This window comes from Lissotriton helveticus, chromosome 11 (assembly GCF_964261635.1).
Source record: "Lissotriton helveticus chromosome 11, aLisHel1.1, whole genome shotgun sequence".
Taxonomy (NCBI): domain Eukaryota; kingdom Metazoa; phylum Chordata; class Amphibia; order Caudata; family Salamandridae; genus Lissotriton; species Lissotriton helveticus.
The window spans coordinates 533461094-533481355 of NC_136072.1; the positions used below are offsets into that span (position 1 = coordinate 533461094).

The window sequence follows — 20262 nt, forward strand, 5'->3', positions numbered from 1 at the left end:
TGTTAGAAAAGGGCATGAATTCCAGAGATGACATGCATACAAATATATAGCGTAATCGATACCCCTAAATTACACAAAGGGGGTACATTACACTGAGATACCCTTAACAGAAATGCATCTTGTTCGAAGGACGTTATTGCGCAGTGTCATTAGTTAGATAAAGCTGTCACAATGTTGAATAACTATGACAGTACTTACCTTCGTTATCCTCTCTATTTCTATGTTAAATACAGCCGGACACAGACTGTAAACAATGCATTATTCATAGGGTGCTCTTGGTGCGGTCAGCATACATGACAACCCTCCTGATTCAGGCAAGAGACTACCAATTTCTGGGCCATTCTTCCACCTCCTGATTCCTGCATGCCGAAACCCGGCTCTCAGCAGCTCCAGATGGCTGGGGCTGGTCACTTTATTTCACTGGTCCTGACGAATGCCTGTATAACTACCTTCACATAGGCAGAAACATGTTGACCTCACACTAGGGATAAAACCGGACTTTTAATTGTGATCCTTTATCCTATACCTCTGTTTTTATATATATCCAATTGGCAAAACTAATACATTTCTTTTTTGACACGATTGGGAAATTTTTAAATCACTATATTCACACTTCACGCATCAACAAAAAAAAAAGCTCCGCAGTAACCTGGCGTTGCAGCACACTAGGGTGGCATTCGGCCACTCCAGGTGGGGCCCGATGATGAAGCATGTCACCAACTAGGTTGGTGAGTGAGGGCTTTCTGAACAACCTAATGAGGGTTCTCTCACAGTTGATCCTGGACTGTGAGTGTCGCTACATGCTTGCTCTTTTTCTAATCTTCATTGGCATGACGCTCCTTAGTGTTTTTTCGATTTATCTCGAGGGGAGTAGGAGCGTTGGTTCCGTTCCTTTCCTCTATTGTTGTTACAAGTGGTCTTGTGTGACTCAGATTATGCACTGCCAGTAACCTGCTTCCGCAAATATATGTACAATATTTTTGTCATGCTTCTCTGCCTGCTGTAGCTCCTTCTCTGTGCTCCTGACGGGCCATGATACACACACATTGTAAAAAAAACAGTGTGTAGTAATAGGATGTATGACATTACAACGCATGCTTTTACCATGCATGCATTTACATCGAAAGTTTTACAACGCATGCCTTTACAACGCATAGTGTTGAGGGGTGCTGGATAGTGAATAGTTTAATTTACTATTCCAACTCCAGTCCCCGTGGATAGTAGGGAAGGTGTTGGATAGTAAATTAAATCTATTCCCTATCCTAGAGCGCCCCCCAGCGCAATGCATTGTAATGGTTTGCGTTGTAAAAGTTGCGATGTAAAAGCACTGTGTGGTAAAAGTTGCGTTGTAAAGGATGTTTCCCGTAGTAATAGTATAGCTCTTAAATCCCTGGCGATGTAGCACCCAGGACAATGTGCTGCATGGGACAAAACAGTGACTCGAGAAAATGAGTTAAAAACCCATCCCTGGCAAAACCATAATGTAATGGCTATATTGAGTATACTGTATGTGACTCGCACCTTTCACATGCAATAAGTAACAGTTGTCATTGTTCTTATTATTTTATCACATAGGTAACAAAAGAATCCCTAATAGAATATTTAAATATTGTTTAGTGCCTCTGGCATGTAGCTTCTAAGCACGTTGTGTATTACTATCAGCAGCGCTTTGTGTATTACTATCAGCATTCTCCTATCGATCTATGCATTATGATAACTGCAGAGTGTACACTTTGTTGCTGAGAACTGCAATTATGCACTCTGTCTCAGTTAGTGCTCTTCCATTTATGGTGTTTTGTAGCAGTTTTAAGACCTTAGACATTCCCGTTGCTCAAATGAATGCAATTTCTGGTATGTATGTGTTTCCCTCGTGCTTGATTTTGCTTGCGAGAAAGTGTCACTCATAGTTGTTGAAATGTCACTCATAATTACATTGAAGTTATGAAAATGTCACACATAGCAATTTGACACCTTGGCAGCTATGCATGGCACCAGAGTGACCAGACTAATAACTAAAGGCGAGAACTACTGGCTATGCCAGTGCTTGTTTTTTTTCCCTCTGGTGAACGGTGAATCTCCTGTATGTGGATTGGCGATGTAGCACACGTCAGGATCCAGCAAGCGGCGCTGTTGAGCTGCAGCTCGGCTATTTAGGCCGATCAGAGACGATTTTAGGCTCACGCGGAAACTAAAGTACAGATACTATGCATTACGTTCCGCGTGGTGACGTAAGCACGTAACGCGTCACAGCTTTGTGCGTCCTCCCAACACTGACTGTAGCTTTAACCCTATTTACAGTTAACCCTCTGTTTAGCCTACTGTAGAGTCACATTTCGGCTCAGCTGTGGTTTTTGCCGCAACAGAACGTATCCATGAGCAAGAGGAAGGCACCCGAGCAGAGTCCCAACGAGGGCATCACCGACTTTCTGACGGGTGAGATGATTTGGAGCAAGTAAAAAGGGAATGGGAAGGGTCTGCGAGGCTACATCACAAGTCTATACCACTCCTACTGATTCAGTGAGGACATCGCGGTATTGGGGACCATTACGGGAACAAATTGGGGAAAAGCGATAGTAAAGATGAACTTGTGGAGGCGATGGGATTGAAACCAACAAGGTGGGCAGAAGCAGATGTGTGAAGGAGGGGAGAACGAGGACAATAGGCGACTAGGAGCCAGAGACCGGGATGAGCATGGACGTGGCAGCTTGGGAAGCATAACAAGTGACAAGTAAGGAGAGAGAGAGAAGTCGCATGAGATCTCCCAGGAAAAGTCCAGCTAGAACATTTACTAAATTACAATGTGGCAAATGGGAGGAGGGGGGTGGAGCAAACCACGATGGAGAACTATTCAGTCCGAAGCAGTACACATTGTAGTATAATGTGGGACTAGCATAGGGTTTCCACCTTGCTCCCAACCCTAGACCGTACTCTTCAGCTTTGTTGGTCCACTGGAAACAAAAACTTACATTCCTAGATCGAGCTCTGCGCCTTAAGGCAGAAGCACAGTATGAAGTGTAAAGGTATCCTTTCTGTAGGGACGACAGGACACTGCTCTATGTTTCAAAGATTTATTTATTTCCTTGTAACGTGCTCAGAGAGCGCCGAGCCGATTATCCTCGGGCTCCAGCACTCGCGCTTCTGCCTGTGGATGCGCGCGCATCCACAAAATGGCCGGGGGGCGCGTCGCGTCATCACGCAACGTAAGTCAGCTAGAGCGCTAACATTACATATCTCCCCTTTTTTCCACCAAAGGAACAAACATGAAAACTTACAGTCTATCACTCATGTCATAGTCCTGGAACCTGGATGGTCTCACCACCGCTCTCCCCCTGCGGGTATGCCTTACCGGGGTGGCTGTGGCTTCTCTCTCCTGAGTCTCTCCACTACCTTCTCCATGGCTCAGTTCAGCAGGGCTCCCCGTCGACCTCCTTACACTCCTCTCCATTTCCATTCTGGGGGTACCTCTGCTGCCCTGCTCCTCATTCAAGTCTCCATCTTCCGCGTCCTTTTCCAAGTTGGAGAGTTCATGTCCTACATTAGGCTCCACTGTCCCTTCCATCTCCTGCTCACCTTGTCTCCACTGTAGTACTTTATTGCATCTTGCCATGCGGTCTTGAGACCATACATTGCCATCGCTTAACAAGGCAGCTCTATCATATACTTACTTGACCTGAAGGGGTCTACTGTATTTGCTGTCCCCCTTCCTTTGCATTACCGCCAACTTGACTCTCACCCATTCGTCTTCCTCTAATCCAGTGTCTCTCACATTCCTTCGTAAGTTATAGTACTTGGCATAGACAGCTTGTGCCCTCTCCAAGTTCGCCTGAACCACTGCCGGGGACCATTTGCTGGTTACTGTTTTCTCTTTCCACACTCGGTTGTCCTTCGTGAAAGGATCTCGGCCCCTCAAAATTTGGAAGGGGCTATACCCTGTTCCCGTGGGGGTGATTCTGTACGCCCAGATCATTTGCCATATTTCTTTCTCCCAGTCCTTGTCGCTCATTATCGCCGCTTGCACGGATCCCATCACCACCCGGTTAAAGCGTTCTACTAGTCCGTTACCGGCCGGGTGATATATGTATGTGTGTCTGGAGAGGATGCCATTTCTCTCCATGAATTTAGTCCATTTTTCTGAGGTGAACTGAGGACCGTTATCGCTCAAAATGGATTTGGGAATGCCTTCTCTCACGAACGTATCATCCAGAAACCTCAAAATTTTATCCGTGTCCATTACTTCTTCCACTTTCACTTCTGGCCACTTGGAGTACCTGTCTATGAGGACGCACACATACTTCTGGGTTCCTTGTCCATCCAAGATTGGGCCCAAGATATCAATAGACAGCTCTTCCCACGGGTTCTTCGGGGAGTCGAATTTTCCCAGCGCCGGTCTCAAAGGTTTAAGCGTTTTGTCCGCTCCTTGGCACTGGATGCATTCCCTGACGTATCGTTCAGCTTGCAAGTCCATGCCTGGCCACCAGTATCCCTGTTGTGTCCGTAGTTTCGTTTTTCCGATCCCCAGATGTCCTTCATGGAGTATCGCTAGTAGTCTCGGAACGATTCCTGCTGGGGGGATGACCTTGTCCCCCCTGTATACAAACACTCCCTTGTCGTCCACTGATAGTTCCTCCCTGACCTCATAGTACTTCCGTAGATTCTCGCTAAGGTGTTTCTTTTCTGGCCAGCCATTCACTATGCATTCCTTCACCTCCTTTATGACCTGATCTTCTTTGTAGGCTTCGTCCCACTCTTGGTTGCTAATGACCCTCTCTTGGTCATCCATCAAGGCTACCATTTCCTCCCCACCTTCTTTGTCTTCTTCTTCTTTCTCCATGGCTGCCGCCCTACTCAAGTAGTCTGCCACTTTATTCTGACTGCCCGGGATATATTCCACATCGTATCTGTATTCCAAAAGCTTCAAAGTCATTTTTGAAATTCTGGGTGTGGCACTGGCATGCCCACTGGAGGTGAGTACTTTCACCAGCGGTTTATGATCAGTCTTCAATTGGAAACGTGTTCCCCATAGGAATTGTCGGAATCTTGTCATTGCCCACACCACAGCCAGCATCTCCTTTTCTATGACGCTGAACTTTTTCTCGGTGTCACTCAGTGTGCGGGATGCAAAGCTCAATGTCTCCACCACTCCTTGTCCTCTGTCTTGCTTAAACACGGCACCTAGTCCCTTGTCACTGGCATCTGTCGTGAGCACTGTTCTCCCTTGGGGATCGTACCCTTGTAGGGGTATGGCGCTAACCACATCCATTTTTATGCTTTCAAACTCCCTCTGTGCTTCTTCTGTCCAACTGAACATTGTCTTTTCTCTCGTTAATTGTCTCATGTGGTGGGTTTTTGTTGCGAAATGTTGAACAAATTTACTATAGTATTCTGCCATGCCTAAAAAGGACCTGACATCTTCCTTGCTGGTGGGGGGTGGTGCATCGCAAATCGATTTCACGTTCTCAGTCTTGGGCGTGATTCCTTGCACTCCAATTTCGTGTCCTAAGTAGGTCACTGACTCCATGCCTAGGCGGCACTTTTCCCACTCTGCAGTTAGGCCCTTTTCCGCCAACACCCTCAGCACTTTGGCCAGTTTCGCGTCGTGGTCTATCCTGTCTCGTCCCATCACTAGGATATCATCCTGAAAGTACTGGATGCCGTCCATGTTTTTAAACAACTGTTGCATCAGTTTTTGAAACACCGCTGCCGCTGATGCCAGTCCAAACGGCATGCGGCGGAACTGGTAGCATCCGAAGGGGGTGATGAATGACGTCAGCCTCCTACTCTCCAGGTGTAACGCGATCTGGTGGTATGCTGAGGTTAAGTCAATAGTGGAGTACCACTTTATTCCTCTTGTTTTTGCTAACATTTCTTCAATCCGTGGCAAGGGGAATTTCTCCACTACGATGTTCTTGTTTAATTCGCGCAGGCCTACGCATAGCCTGACCTTCCCGCTGGGTTTCATCACCACCACTAGTGGTGCCAGCCATTCGGCACACGTGATTGGTTCGATTATGCCCTTTTTTTCCAACTCCTGCAATTCTACCTGCACCGCGTCTCTTACAGCAAGGGGCACATTCCTCACCTTGTGGGACACTGGTTCCGCTCCTGCTTTGAGTACAATCTTGTGCGCAAACTTGTCTAGTTTACCCACTTTGCCTCCGAACACCTTAGGGTATTCTCTCTTCCATCTGTCAGGTCTGGCCATCCTTCTGGTTCAGTGAGTAAGATCTGAACTTCACCTCCCGGGTCCAGTTTGATGCCCAGGTCACCCTGGTCCAACCATCCCAGTACCGATGGCCCTTTTTCGGAGACGTACAGCTTGCAGTACGCATTGCGTCCTCTAAATTCGAATTTTAATGGTCTAAACCCCACCATGGGTATGCGGTCTCCATTGTATGTGACAGGCCTTATGTCCAGCCGCTCTAGCTATGAGCCCAAATGTGGCTTGAATGTCTCTTTCCACACTGCCCTCTGGACTATTGTGTAGGGCGAACCCGTATCTGCCACTATGCTTATTGGTACTCCCCCAATCGTCATGTCCAGCACCGGCTTGCTCGATCTCTTGGTATCCACACATAGCACCTGGTCGTAAATGCAGAGTACCGTGTCCTCGTCCTCGTGGTTGCTCTCCTCTGGATCTTCTTGTCCTTGGTCTACATATTTTACCACGCTCCTGGCTGACTTCCTACGGCACACCTTCTCGTAATGCCCTACAATTCCGCAGAACATACATTTGGCGCGAAATGCTGGGCATTTCCTGTCGTAGGCCTCGTGCGCCGTGCTTCCACATCGGTAACAGGCCTTCTTGCTGCCTCCCATTTGTTTTCCCGGTGGGCCTGGATTTCCTTGCCACCTGTTCGGTCCTTTCTGTGGGGTTCCCTTGTACCGGCTGTCTCTTCGGGGCTCCTCCTCTTCTATTCTGTTCACCATAGGTCTGGCCAACGACTCTTTCTTCGCCGCCTCCGCGCATCGTTGTGCCAACTCCGCTTTCTTTACTATTGCCATGACTTCCTTCAGCGTGGCATCCCCACTTGCCCATAATTTGTCTTGCACGGCCTTGCTTGTGGTGTGCATCACAATTTGGTCTTTGATGAACTCATCTTGGAATGTATTGTATCTGCACGTGGATGCTAGTTTCCTTAATGCTGCCACATATTCTTCCACCGATTCCCCAGCTTCTTGCTTTGTCTGTTGAAAATTGTATTCGATCAATTGAGACACATACTGCTGGTCTATAGTGCTCATTTAATTCCTCAATTGCATGGGCATAGACATCGTCGTCGGTGTTTGCCCGCTGTTTAGGCACTAGGTTTTTGAATACTCTGAGCCCTTCCGGGCCTAGGTTGTGTAACAGTATCCGTTTCTTCCTTTTACTTGTGAATTTCTCCTCGTTTTCATCCTCTAGTACCTCAATAAAATTATCAATGTAGTCTCTCCAGTCTTCCCACCTCATGAGGGGTTCCCCTGGCTTGGGTAGGAACGGTATGGGCGCCGTTGCTGAAGACGCCTGTGCGCACATGGTTTCGCGCCTTTCAGGCGGTGAGGTCCCACTTTGGCCCTTTGGACTGCCTGGTGCGCTGTCTTCTTCTTGTTTCTTGGGTTGCAGCTGGGGACTTTTTGTCTCTTCCCCTTCGCTCTTCCCTGAGGTCGCCAGTGCTCCTGCCCCTAGGGTGTATTGTAACTGTGGGGGGTGTCCTTTGCGTTCTTACCCTTCTGCGTGCCTGTTCTGTCCTTGTCTGTGCCCTGTCTGGTTCCCTCTGTGGGTGTTGTAGGCCCTGTCACGCTCTCTGATGTCTCTCTTTTTTTCCGCTTGACTGTGGCTCTCTCAGGCACCATGTGATGGTCTGATGGTTGCACCCACTTGGGTCCGATGCTCGATGTTTCCGTTGTGTCTGTGTATTTTTTTCATCCCGACCTCGTCGCCATTGTAAAGGTATCCTTTCTGTAGGGACGACAGGACACTGCTTTATGTTTCAAAGGATTATTTATTTCCTTGTAATGTGCTCAGAGAGCGCCGAGCCGATTATCCTCTGGCTCCGGCACTCGCGCTTCTGCCTGTGGATGCGTGCGCATCCACAAAATGGCCGGGGGGCGCGTCGCGTCATCACGCAACGTAAGTCAGCTAGAGCGCTAACATTACATGAAGGGCTACTTAAAGAAGCAAGAGTATTAGTACACTGTTTTAAGATATATTTTTATTGATGATGGTATCTATAAAGTACTATCGTAGCTCCAGATTGAAGCAAAGCGCTAAACATAGCAACATAACCGGAGTAAAGAATGACCAGGAACAGTGCTTCCCAAACGTTTTAGAACCACAGCCACTTTTTAGTACGACAAACTTTTGCAACCCATCATGGACATGAGGTAGGCGTTGGTTTTTTTTTTTTTTAGGTCGAGCCTAGCAGCAGCGCACATGAGCTGCTCGCTTTGCAAGGCATGCTGTATTGGTTATGGAAAGCAAGCTCATACATGCTCCGCCCATTTCTTTAATTGGTTCCTGTTACCGTCCTTCCTAAATCGTAGCTTTTCATTGGTAAATAATCTTACTAGTCCCCCTTGGTAAAGCATTGTCTCCATTTGTGACCTTTCACTTGTGATGTTAAACGGTGTGCTTTATATTGCCAGTGAGCACTATCTTTAATGATTTTATCTTATTACACTCACGACATTGCAGCAGGCCACAGCGCCACGCTTGATAGTTTAGCAGGCGCCTACTTTTATAATTGTTTTCTTGTCAATAATTATTACTTCGCATTGTTTTTGAACAGTACGTAACGCCGCATATAATTACGGCTGACCAAGAACTAAGCAAACAGTGGTGGCCACACTGCTCGCCCAACTCTGTCAACATCTTTGCTTTTAATTTCACAACACGGGCGCCGCGATTTAGGTCGCACCACTGCGCCTACTTTTCCACTATTTGCTCCTCTTTGCTGTCCCGCACCAAACTTTAACTATTAACAACACAGGCGATGCGCTTCATATTTTAGCGGGCGCCCGTTATTATATTTGGGGGGGTGGGTAATTGATGTTACTATATATATTTTGAAACCATACTAACGCCGCATGTAATCCCGATTGACTGAGAACCAAGCAAACAATGGTGGCTGCACTCGGCTCACCCAAGTCCATGTTAACATTTCTGCTTTGGTGGGGGGGAGGAGGAGCCACACACAGCCTTCCAGTCTGCACCAATGGCTAACCATACTGCGAGGTGGGCTCTGAGCTACTCCTTCACTGTTCCTGCCGTGGGCTTTGCCAACCTAGGTCTCTGCAGGCGGCAGCAGCAATGCCCCGTCAGTCGCCTGGACTGCCTTCTCTGCCTGCTACGGAGCACGGCGTCCATGCCACCCCCACAGCACGGTCTTCAAGGGCCTCTAACCCCCAGCAGGATGCTTGTTTGTTCTTGCCTTTAGGACAACAGTAGTGGGACAAAGAGCTGTAAAAGGCAGCATTTCTGTTGCAAAAGTGCTTCTACGGACTGCTTTCAGTCCGGCAGGAATTCATCCTGTTCGCTGTTTTGTGAGGGCAATAAAAGGCTGTCTTACTGAAGCAATTTAAAGAGAAAACCAAAAAAAGTCAACAAAGGGCTAAAATACACTACTGTAACAAGGTACACATATAAAAATATTTAGTTTATTGGCACTTCACCGTCTGAGAAAAGTTGCTTCGGTTTTTGCATCTTGGGATGACTTGCTTGATGTTGTTCTTATGTCTGCTAGCTTCCCCTTTCTTTCAAGGAGGGTCCCATCTCTTCATGGAACACTTCACTGGATAATCTATTGTCCGGGCTTTGCCAAACTACCCCTGAGCAATATTACTACTCCTTCCACCACTCATAGACGTGGTAAACGACCTCTGCATGGAATACAGTGTTTTACACATTGCATGAACGTTCTTTTACATCCACGCAGCAACATTTGAAAAACAATGCAGACAACAGCAAAGCTGTAATTCTTAATTAACAGTGTCAACCGTAGACACATTAACAAACATTACCAAATGTTTGTCAACTTTGTCTTAAGTCTACTCTGGTCTCGCCTACGCAGCGCGCATGCGCTTCATATAAGGAGACCTAATGCCATCGGCACAGCTTTCCCAGCAAAGACGTGCATGTGTTGCATTGCTTGCAATGGCAACACGTGCTCGTCTGGCGATTTCCTAGCGGGAGCGCGCAGCGCCATATGGTGGCGCCATATGGTCGCACGCTCCTGCAAGGAAATCGCGCATGCCCCCTCCCCTGCTGCCGAGGCGTGCGCTTGTTATACCTCTGCCATGATTCCCCTCAGTTAGAAGAGTATTTAATGCGTTGTGCTGCCAAGTCTACCTGGTGCATACTATATAAAACCGAAAATTATTTGTGGCAACACATTCACCATAATCAAACTTCTAATGTCAAACTTTTATTCCTGATTGTGCCTCTCGTGTTTAGAAGCCTTATGTTTTTTATCACGTTTTTGTGCGTGAAAAGAATGTGTTGGCTAAGCAGCTGGAACACCCCATTGAGTGATAGCAAAATAATTTTAAAGCAAACGTTTTGGATTTTTGTAACCGCAGCGTTTGCAGTAATAACACGAAGACATGGCAGTAAAAAGAAAAACCCTTTAGGGGTATTATTTATTTGAAAGATTTGTACGCGTCTTCCCCTCACACTTGTCCATGACGATTGCTGTTAAATACGGAATTCAGAGCTCGCCTCTCTGTCCCTATGAAAAAACCCAAAACTGAGGTATTCGTTCCGACCTCCTTGGCTCTCGTAAAACATGGACTGCCGTTCCTGCAAGGCCTTCACAAGAGATCCCAAACTAATGCAGAGCGACATTATTTGTCTCAAAAGCACCTACGTTGTTTGTTGTCCTTTTTGTAAAAAGGGCCGAGCATGAGCCCTTTGTGCGGTGTGGCAGCTGAAGATTCATGGGCTCGGGGGTGACAACCCTGCCAGCGAGCTGTGGGTGTCTGCGAAGGTTGCTTTTTTTGGTTTTGTTACTCAGAATGGGGAAATCAGGTTGGTTCTGCCAGCACCCGGGTTACATTGTTTCCGTCCAGCTGTTCCTGAAGAGTCGGCTGGCCGTGGCGGCGCATGCTGGGAAGAGGGCATGAGCGTCGTCAGGGGTGGGCGTCGTCTTTTTTGAATGCCTCCCGATGGGAAACACTTCAGTGGGAGACTCAACCCATTCCCATTACTCCTCATAATGGTACACTCCTCCTCCATCATCCCTAGGTCTCTTGAGGTTAAGCCTATATTGCGTGGTCAGGAAAGCTGTGATTTTCCGTTCCTCCGCCGCTGTATCATTAATGAATTAGAAGAAAGGAGTTAGTCAGGCATTTATTTATTTATGGCAATGCATTGTTCCATGCAGAATTTAGAATCTTCTTTAGTGCTAAATTCAATTTTTGTGCACTGTATCAGTGAATTGTTTTTGAAAGTCAACGCCCGTAGATAACTTTAAAATAAAAGAGGATTTCTATTTCAGTTAGAAAACATATCTTCATTTTAATATCAAAACCCTTTTACAACATTTATACAAATTGTAAAGAAAATATGTTGCTATTACTCAGCTAAATATCAGTCATTTAATGGACCTCGGAAGGATAAACTGTTGCATTTGTATCCCAGGGATTCAAAACTGTCACCAGAAGGTTGCAGGCGTGTGTTTACAGCAGGTTCATTAATCCACTGTTTCCTTTCTTATATTATTTTTTATATGTTACGAATGTAAGTTCATACTTTGTGATGAATGGTTCTAAGAATGCTTTACTTGAGAGACGGAGAAGCCTAATAAATTATGAGGTGCACAATGGATTTGCTGATTTACACTTTGTTGTTAGTAACATTTGAAGAGGTTTAACAATGCATACTACATAATAGAACCTTGCAATGTGGAGAGCTCCATTGAACATAGTGAAATGGCTCAGAGCGGGCTAATAATATCAGGTAAAGGCATTCTCTTCCAACATTCCAATGTTTATCTTTGTATTTCTACTTTTTTAAGTTGGAAAGTTTGACCCTCAGCGGGTAGATTGTTTGATAGCATTATAGCTCTTCTGCCTCGGGTTATAACAGATAAAAGCACTCTCCTTCATTGTAGTACCTCTTCTGCTACTCAGGCCTATAACTCTGATTCTGGGCTATAGGCCTTTGCAGCTGGCCATACGTCTATAGTTTCATGACAGAAGTACCTTACACAACAGTAAATGCACTATTCATTGGTTATTAGTGTCATTCAACAATCGTACATTTTTAATGAAAAAGTCATTGGACTACATCTGCCGAGCATTATATGGCCAGGTCTAGTGCCAGCAGAAATGCTCGATTGCATAGATAGGTTCTCAGTTCTGTTTGGGATATCATCAGAGAATGTGTTTGTTGGTAAAACTCGGTGCACAAGCAGGGATGTGGAATTCCTATAGCCCGACGCCCAGAACATATTGTTTGGGGTCAAGGGCTACACGTTTTCATGTATATTTTGACCTTGGGACAAGTAGCCCCAACCCCCACAGCACAAACCCTTTGGCTGCCACTTTGCAGTACCACATTGTGGATCAGGGAAGGTCACTGTCTGCAGTTATGGTGATATTTTTGTCCATATGTTAATGCTGTTCAAACTTGTATTTATGGTTCTTGAATTGAAAGCCTTTATTATTAGGGTGAGGGCTTGAAGTAAATGTTGTAAGCTCTGACTGCACTACTGACAGTGGTTCAAGTATAAAAATCTATACACACATTTTCTAAGTTTAGCAATATGCGGCTATGTATAATGCTCCCAGAAGGCTCTCTGATTTGACGCAAATATTTGCAGATGCTTGAAAGCAAGATTGATGATTCTTTGCTTTCAAAATTAAATGTTCATAAATAAATTAAATCAGAAAAATAAACATTTTGCTAAGCTGCTGTAAAATGTCGGGTACCATTTCTTTGCAGCATCATTTAGTAACACTTGTTGATGCATGCTAGTATTTCCCAAACATATTCATATTGGAAAATCAGTGTAACCAGTTTCAGTAAGATTATGGAAAACAAAAAAAAAATAAGCATTGTCAAAGCCAGTAGGTCTGAATTGGTGGTCAGCTTTTTAGTTTTGTCAATGTGTTACTTGGTTTGGCAGGGTTTTTGTAAAAACTTATTGGTGTGGGAGTTGCCCGGCCTTCACCATTGTAACAAACATTGGCAAAAGCAGAAAATGTTTGGTCTCAAAAAGCATACACTGCCACAGTAGTTACTAGCACTGAACAAAACTACTTTGTGTGGCAATATGCTCCTTGTAAAATAGCAGTGTGCTGTCACTTACAGTGAAGCCAGCCGATACAGAGAGAGAGACAGAATTTTAATAAACACAAAAGGTCACGGTCAACACCTGACCAAATTAGGGACCCAATTATTGGAGAAAGTCTCAAAAGTGCACCCATAGTATGTCCTTGCATTAAGTGCAGCTATACAGCTTTCGTGAATTCCCAAGAATTTACAGAAGTAGGACAAGAAATAGTACTCTTAGAAAATATATTTGTGAACTGCATTTTAGCATGAGCAAATATGCACGTGTAGATTTTTTCATGTAAAAATATATTTGCTAGTTCACTTTCCCACCAACCACTTTTTACCCAACTCTGGATGAAGGTTTACATCTACCATTGTCAGGAAGTAAATTTCTAACATTTCTCAGTATGGGAAAAGATTAGAGAAGAGTTGTTGAAAACCCTTAAAACATGCAAGTTAGTAGGTTTGCACAGACTCAAAAGGGCATTATATTCCCAGAACTATTGCTTACGACTACCTTCATTCCCAGTATGCAGATCTGCGGAAACATGGCAAAATAAGGGGATTGCAAATATTCAAACATTACTATGGTATAAACTCTGGCATAATCAGATAGGCTATATCAGATCTCTGATATGAGATTGCTGCCTTAATGTGTTAACGCACTACATGGCACCAAAGGGACAAGTTGATTTTGATACAGGACAAGTAGATTTATAAAGCAGGCTGCCCCATGAACAAGAGGATAGTTTAATAAATTCCACACCCCTGCACAAGGCAGACTGCTTATGTCGGCGGGAACCTTATTTTTGGTGGCCGTCTAATTTTGTTTGTCCTGCTCAAACCTTCCACCACAAGCCAGCTCACAACATTGTGTACACTGCATTGTTCATGATATTTTTGAGTCCACTTAAACGTAACTTTTTCAGTCAGCAAATATGGATCCGAAGGACCAGCATCTGGTGACACATGCATTGTACATACATGTGACCTTTCTCATGAAGGACTGAGGGTCTGACAACCGAAAACGACACTTCAGAGGTCAAAGTGGTTAGATGAGAAATGAGCACCCTGTAGTTTGGACATTAGCCATAATAAAGGGCATTGGTTAATCCAACTCAAATTATCTTACATGAACCAGCATTTAACCTCCATCTTAAAGATTCCTCATCATTTAATTTAAAAAGTCATAAAAGTTCATGAATTTTTCTTGACTCACATTTTAACATTCATAAATAAGTAATTTCTTCCCACAACTAATGCCACGTTAGTGATAAGCTTCCAAGTCTGATTCAGCACTTGAAAGTGTAACTAGCTCCTCGTTGGGACTCACCAGCCATATAAAACAAGCATTTGCAATGCAATAGGTCTCGCATTATTAAAATTTTAGCTATTTGTGTTGCATTATTATTAGCAATGCCAATAACTCAAACTTTAATGATGCGAGACCGATTGCATTGCAAATGCTTGTTTTTCAATGCGACCGTAAATCCGTCAAGTGTGGCTAAAGGGCATCTTAATGATTGTTGCATGAGGGGAGAGAATCATCTTTTTGGCAAACAGCTTTTCGACTAATAAGGCAAGTACTGGCTCCTGTGCGCATTTTTCATGTTGAATCACATTCACGTTTTACTGTGTCTGTGGTGGTTGAATGCACCTGTTTTAGTAAATGACGGATCTACTGAATGTGGCTTGTATATACCTCGCAGGCCGCCACCTACGATTGAATGCTGTAACATGCTATTTTCGGTATTTCGAAATATGTATACACAGAAAACCTCTTACACACACTCACTCTCAGGCCATTACAAGAGGCACTCATCTGTAAATAGCACTAGGTCACACACATTTTGTTCTAGATAGAGATTTTGCTAGTTTTAAACTTGGGAGCAATTACTCAGGTAGGATTGGAAACATTACAGGACAGAATCAATAAATCCCATCTGATCTTCCACAATTTTGAAGTGAGAGGCGTGTTTGATTATGTCAAACGCAGCAGATACGTCGAGAAGAATAATGAGGCAAGGCTTTTCTTTATCCAAGATGCTCCGAAAGTAGTCTATTTTGTGTAGCATTGCTTTTTCTGTACTGCTGCCAGATTTGAAGCCTTACTTAAAGTCAAGGATGTTTTTTTTCCATTGAGTTAGTTCTTCAGTTGCTTTTCTATGCAGCTTTCAAGTATTTTTGTCTTGGGAATGATATGGTAGAGATTGGATGGAAATGATTGCGGTCGCCTGTTTTGAGGCTAGAAGTGAATTTAGGCATCATTCGTTAAGGCAGTCTGGGGCAGTCTTTTGCATTAGTGGTACACGTTCTGGACTTCGAGGTAGATTATTAGCTGTTGCAGAAGAAAGAGCAGGTTTGATCATCGATATTTTTTCTTGAAAGAAATTAGAGCATCTCATAATTTCCCTTTGTGCATGGTATGACTGTGGGTTTATAGAACTTTAATGTTACGATAAACACAGGCATCACATTCGTTTTCTTAATTTACTGTGTTCAATTTCCTTATGATATTGTTCTATATTGATAGTCATCTCTTCCTATGTTTTGTCCATTTGTTGTATTTTGAGTTCACAGTTATTTTTTTTATTTGCACTACCTCAACATTTAGTGTATTTATTTCTTCAGTAAGGTCTTGAATGATTGTGATTATTAAATCAAACGGAAACTTGTTCTGAATCCTATCTAATGTTTCTATTCTTGTAACCTTTTTAATCCTTGCATAGAGGAGGCTTTAACTGAATCCTAAGGCCCCTGGGTTACTTTTATGGTATACCAACAGAGTTACTGTATGTTGTTTTAGCATTATTGTGTGGTGTTTTCATTGTTGATCCTTGTAATTTTACCTTTCAATAGAACCAACAATTAGTCTTACCTGCCCACCAAAGACCTTCTTTATCTCGTCTAAATCTTGAGTTCTCATTTTGTAAGAAAAGGTCTGGGAGCTGAGAGTTATAGAGTGGTGGTATGGGAGAGGTGTGGCGCGGCGGCCAGGGCGACTGACGCTGGAATCTGGGGACCACGGTTCGATCCCCGGCTCCGGCGGCAGGTTAGCCCAGCACCATGTGACTCTGGGCAATAGCTCGCTTAATCTTCCCGACGGCCCCCAGCGCCTAGAGACCCTTACGGGTGATTGTGCGCTTTACAAATGTGGACTTTTACTTTATGTGGATAATTACAATAGTTTTATATTCCTTTACACTTGGTTATATTGAAATATTGTTTCATTACATAAGCTGACACTGCTCTGTTCTGTAAACACATTCGGGTCTAACATAATGCAATATTATGACTGGTATTTTCCAATTCCCTGGACAAGTGTTTCATATCAATACATCTTCATAAAGGACCGGACTTTACCTGGGTAAACGAATCCCATTTGACCAAGAATCAAAAACAAATATTTATATATACATCGAAAAATATTACAGAATAAAATTGACACCCACCAGTTCATAAAAGTGATGGTCAGGGAATCCTCCATCAGCTACTAGTCCAAAGAACCTGAACTTTCTTTTCATAGCCCCCCCCTCCTCTTCCCCCAAGCCACTGCAGTTTAAATTCTTTCTGGGGATGAATATGTACAGCGCTCGCCCCTATTTACCAATCTGTCAGTCTCACTTACTTCATTTACCATCAAACATTTATGTATCCACTATTACTGTGGTGCAAACTTTAATGAAATAATAGAAGATGAACGTAATGTGTTCCACTGCCTCTTGCTCATAACAAGCTCACCAACTCATGGACTTCCGTGTTTGGTACCAAGCCAGGCGACTTCCTACACTGTCTGCTCTCCATTTTGCTGTGTTACAGATTTGCAGTCTGGCCCATCCTTATGGTGACATGGCTGTGCACAGTGAGGATTATCTATAGCACACTACCTCGTGCTGTCTTTGTCTCACTGCTCTGGTGACTACATGCTAATACCTCTAATTGCCAACCTTACTTCTCCCCCACAAGGATTTACAAGAGCGAAGGGGGCTTCAAAGCATTTGCTGCAGCAGCTATCTCTTGTGAGCTGTTGCCTTGGTCCACTTCTTACACACTAACTAAAACTTTGGCAATAGAGTTTCATTACTACCAGAAACTGCTCCCAGGCCACATCAAGCTAAACATAACGTGTATTTGTAAAGCCCACGTTCACCCGTAGGTATCTTGGCGCTGAATAACAGAAGTTTATTGTTACCCAACTCAATGGTACTCATTTTATCGACCTCAAATGGATGAAAGGCTGAGTGGACCTGCCGGGATTTGAACCTGTGACCATGAGGTCGAACACAGGCCCGTGCACTGGATGCATTAGTCCACTGAGCCACTAGACAACTAGACCCGGCTAAACCAGTGTAAGCATTCTGTGACAGCATCCCTACTCCTCACCCCCACCCTCGGCTGCTTGGGTTCCAAGAAGGTCCTGGTTGATTGTTGCTCAGCAATGCTTGTGTGTGGTGGTGTACCAGGGTGTTGGGTCTCCTGCAGCATCCTTGTGTGTAAGGTGACATGATAAAAAGAAAGGCTCATTTTTAGCAATACCTACACCCTTCTCTTGATACATGTTTTCTGCCTTTCAGAACTTGCCAACTATGAGAGGAATGTTAATCGAGCAATCCACAAGTACAACGCATACAGGTAAGCTACTAGCTGTCTTGTAGATGAGAAGCTTCAGACATTGTTGATACATGTCCATTCTTGGGTGAATCTTCATGCCATCTCCATGTGTATTCTTTGGCTCTTACGAAGGCATTTGTGTAATGGACCAAATAAAATGTGAACTGAATGGTATGTAGCAGCTCTCTGGGCCAGTTAGTCGGTCTAACCACAGCAGTGTAGGCCTGGGTGATCATCAGCTTTATCCCCATCGCCTCTTCAACCTCATTTGTTTTCCACATGCCTTTGAGTTTGGTTATTGTGTTTTCTTTTTATTATACCTAAAAGTACTCCTCTCCAGTACTTTTCAGTTTGTCTAAGCTATTTAAGCCTACTGTAAAAATCTGGTTAAAACATAGAAAACATTTGCTCAAATATAAAGCATTCTTTGGCTCACTCGGAATAGTTTGGTCATAGAGTCAAGCGGCGCTACTTGTTAATAGATGGCAGAGATTTAAAACCAGAAACCAGCATTTCACAACAGGTGGTGTGAGTATCAGACATATTCTGCCCCTGGTTATGACTGTGGGAATTTAAGAGACAATTGCCACACCATTTTCTCGAAATGTGCTTATTATATGTTAATAGTAATCATCTATCTGTGACAGCAGATACAGTGGTATCTTATCAAATTCGCCCAACTGAGTAAAAGCCTAGACTATAAATAAGGCTGTTCAAGTCGTCAATGTGTGATTACACCATAAGGTTGGAAAAACATCCAGTGAAGATTACTAACAGTGAGTAAAGTGGCAGGAAGAAGAATATAACCTGATATTGAGCAAAGCAGGAAAAAGGGATGTGTCAACCATTTCACTGGCATCAGAATGCTAATCATGGAAGGTTTCTCAATCGAGCAAAGCAATATTTCTCATACAAACACAGAATTTCCAACTAGATATTAAGAGTAATAGACGTTGTGATAATGCGACAACACACTTCTTCGACTGCTCAGAGGAGGCGTGGAACTGGCTGGAAACCTTTGGACTTATGGCCTCGTGCCCTGCACCCGTTGGCGCGGGGAGAACGGGAGACTCGGTGAGCGGCCGCAGGCGCCACAGAAAGAGAAGTCGCCCTTCTCAGTCTAGAACAGTTGCAGACTTGGAACAAGTAATACTAGAACGACAACAAGCCCTACAAATGGCTTCCATGATGCAAGACCATGACCTGACCTCGGACCAAGTTGCAAACTCCATAAACTCTTCATGCAGCAATGCTCTTCTAGCACATGGCCGTCCAGAATGGACTCCTTGGCCCTACCAGAAGTTACTCCACAAACCACAGATGGCATTTTATGAACTGCCGATGAGGCTTGCTTCAGCGGGACTGTCAAATCCGCTAACACCTGATTCACTTTTGTATTGTTTCGTATCTGTAAAAACAACAGACCACTCGATTACAGTGGCCCCCCAACCACATTCGCCTGACCATGTCGACATATGTAGTGATAGACCCCACTCTTCAAGGCGCCCCTGACTGCTGGGTATTAGCAAATCTTCCTCATGACTAACACTAATATCATCACCTTGAATGTGAAAGGCATGCACACCCCCTTGCTCCGATAATCTTACCTCAAGCATAGGTCCACCCACATAGCCCTGCTGCAAGAGACACATCTGACACTAACCGAAGCTCAAAATACTTCGGTGACGATGGAGAGGCCAGGTATTCACCACTGATGACTACTCCTATAAAAGGGGAGTCCTGGTACGGGTAAGGGCAGAGATCCCCTTTGTGGCAGACAAAGTAACTTTGGACACTGCGGGCATGTTGTCTTAATAAAAGGTCGCCGGCTATTACTAGGGTCAGTATATGTCCTCAACACATACCAGACCGCATGCCTTCAAAAATTATCCAACACATTGTCTGGTTGGAGCTAAGTTCCATGGCTATTAGGGGCGAAAGTTTAACTCTGTTCTACATAGCACACTAGACAGCTCCTTTCTCCCACTACCACACACCCTAGCAACATCAAATGCCCAAGCATTAGGAGACTGTCTACAACAGTGGGGCTAAGTAGACATATGGCATGCCCTGAATCCTGTAACACGTGTCTACTAATTTTACTCCTTATCCCACAAACTACACATCAGAATTGACCGAATAGTGGGATCGGCCAGCCTCTTCCTTATTGATCAACTAACTATTTAGGTCGCACGCTATGAGACCACAATCCTCAATTCATGCACCTTACATGGAAGGCAGACATATCAGCCATATGCATGTGGTGCCTTCAACCCGCAGCAATGGAGGATCCACCATTGAGGGAATCATTGGGAGCAACAACAGCAGAATATTTTGAACTCAACAGCAATTCCGCAACTGATGGGTTGATTGAATGGGATGCCTTTAAAGTGACC

General features: G+C 44.4%; 1 protein-coding gene across 1 annotated transcript in view; it reads left to right on the forward strand.

Moving 5' to 3' along the window:
- The first annotated feature begins 2246 nt into the window (after nucleotides 1–2246).
- The window catches only part of POLB (DNA polymerase beta), a 129246-nt gene continuing 111230 nt past the window's right edge, over nucleotides 2247–20262 (forward strand). Inside the window, exons 1-2 of the mRNA XM_078666218.1 lie at nucleotides 2247–2433; nucleotides 17830–17887. Of these exons, the coding sequence (XP_078522344.1) occupies nucleotides 2373–2433; nucleotides 17830–17887 (119 nt within the window). The 5' untranslated portion in view covers nucleotides 2247–2372. The remainder of the gene's footprint in view (nucleotides 2434–17829; nucleotides 17888–20262) is intronic.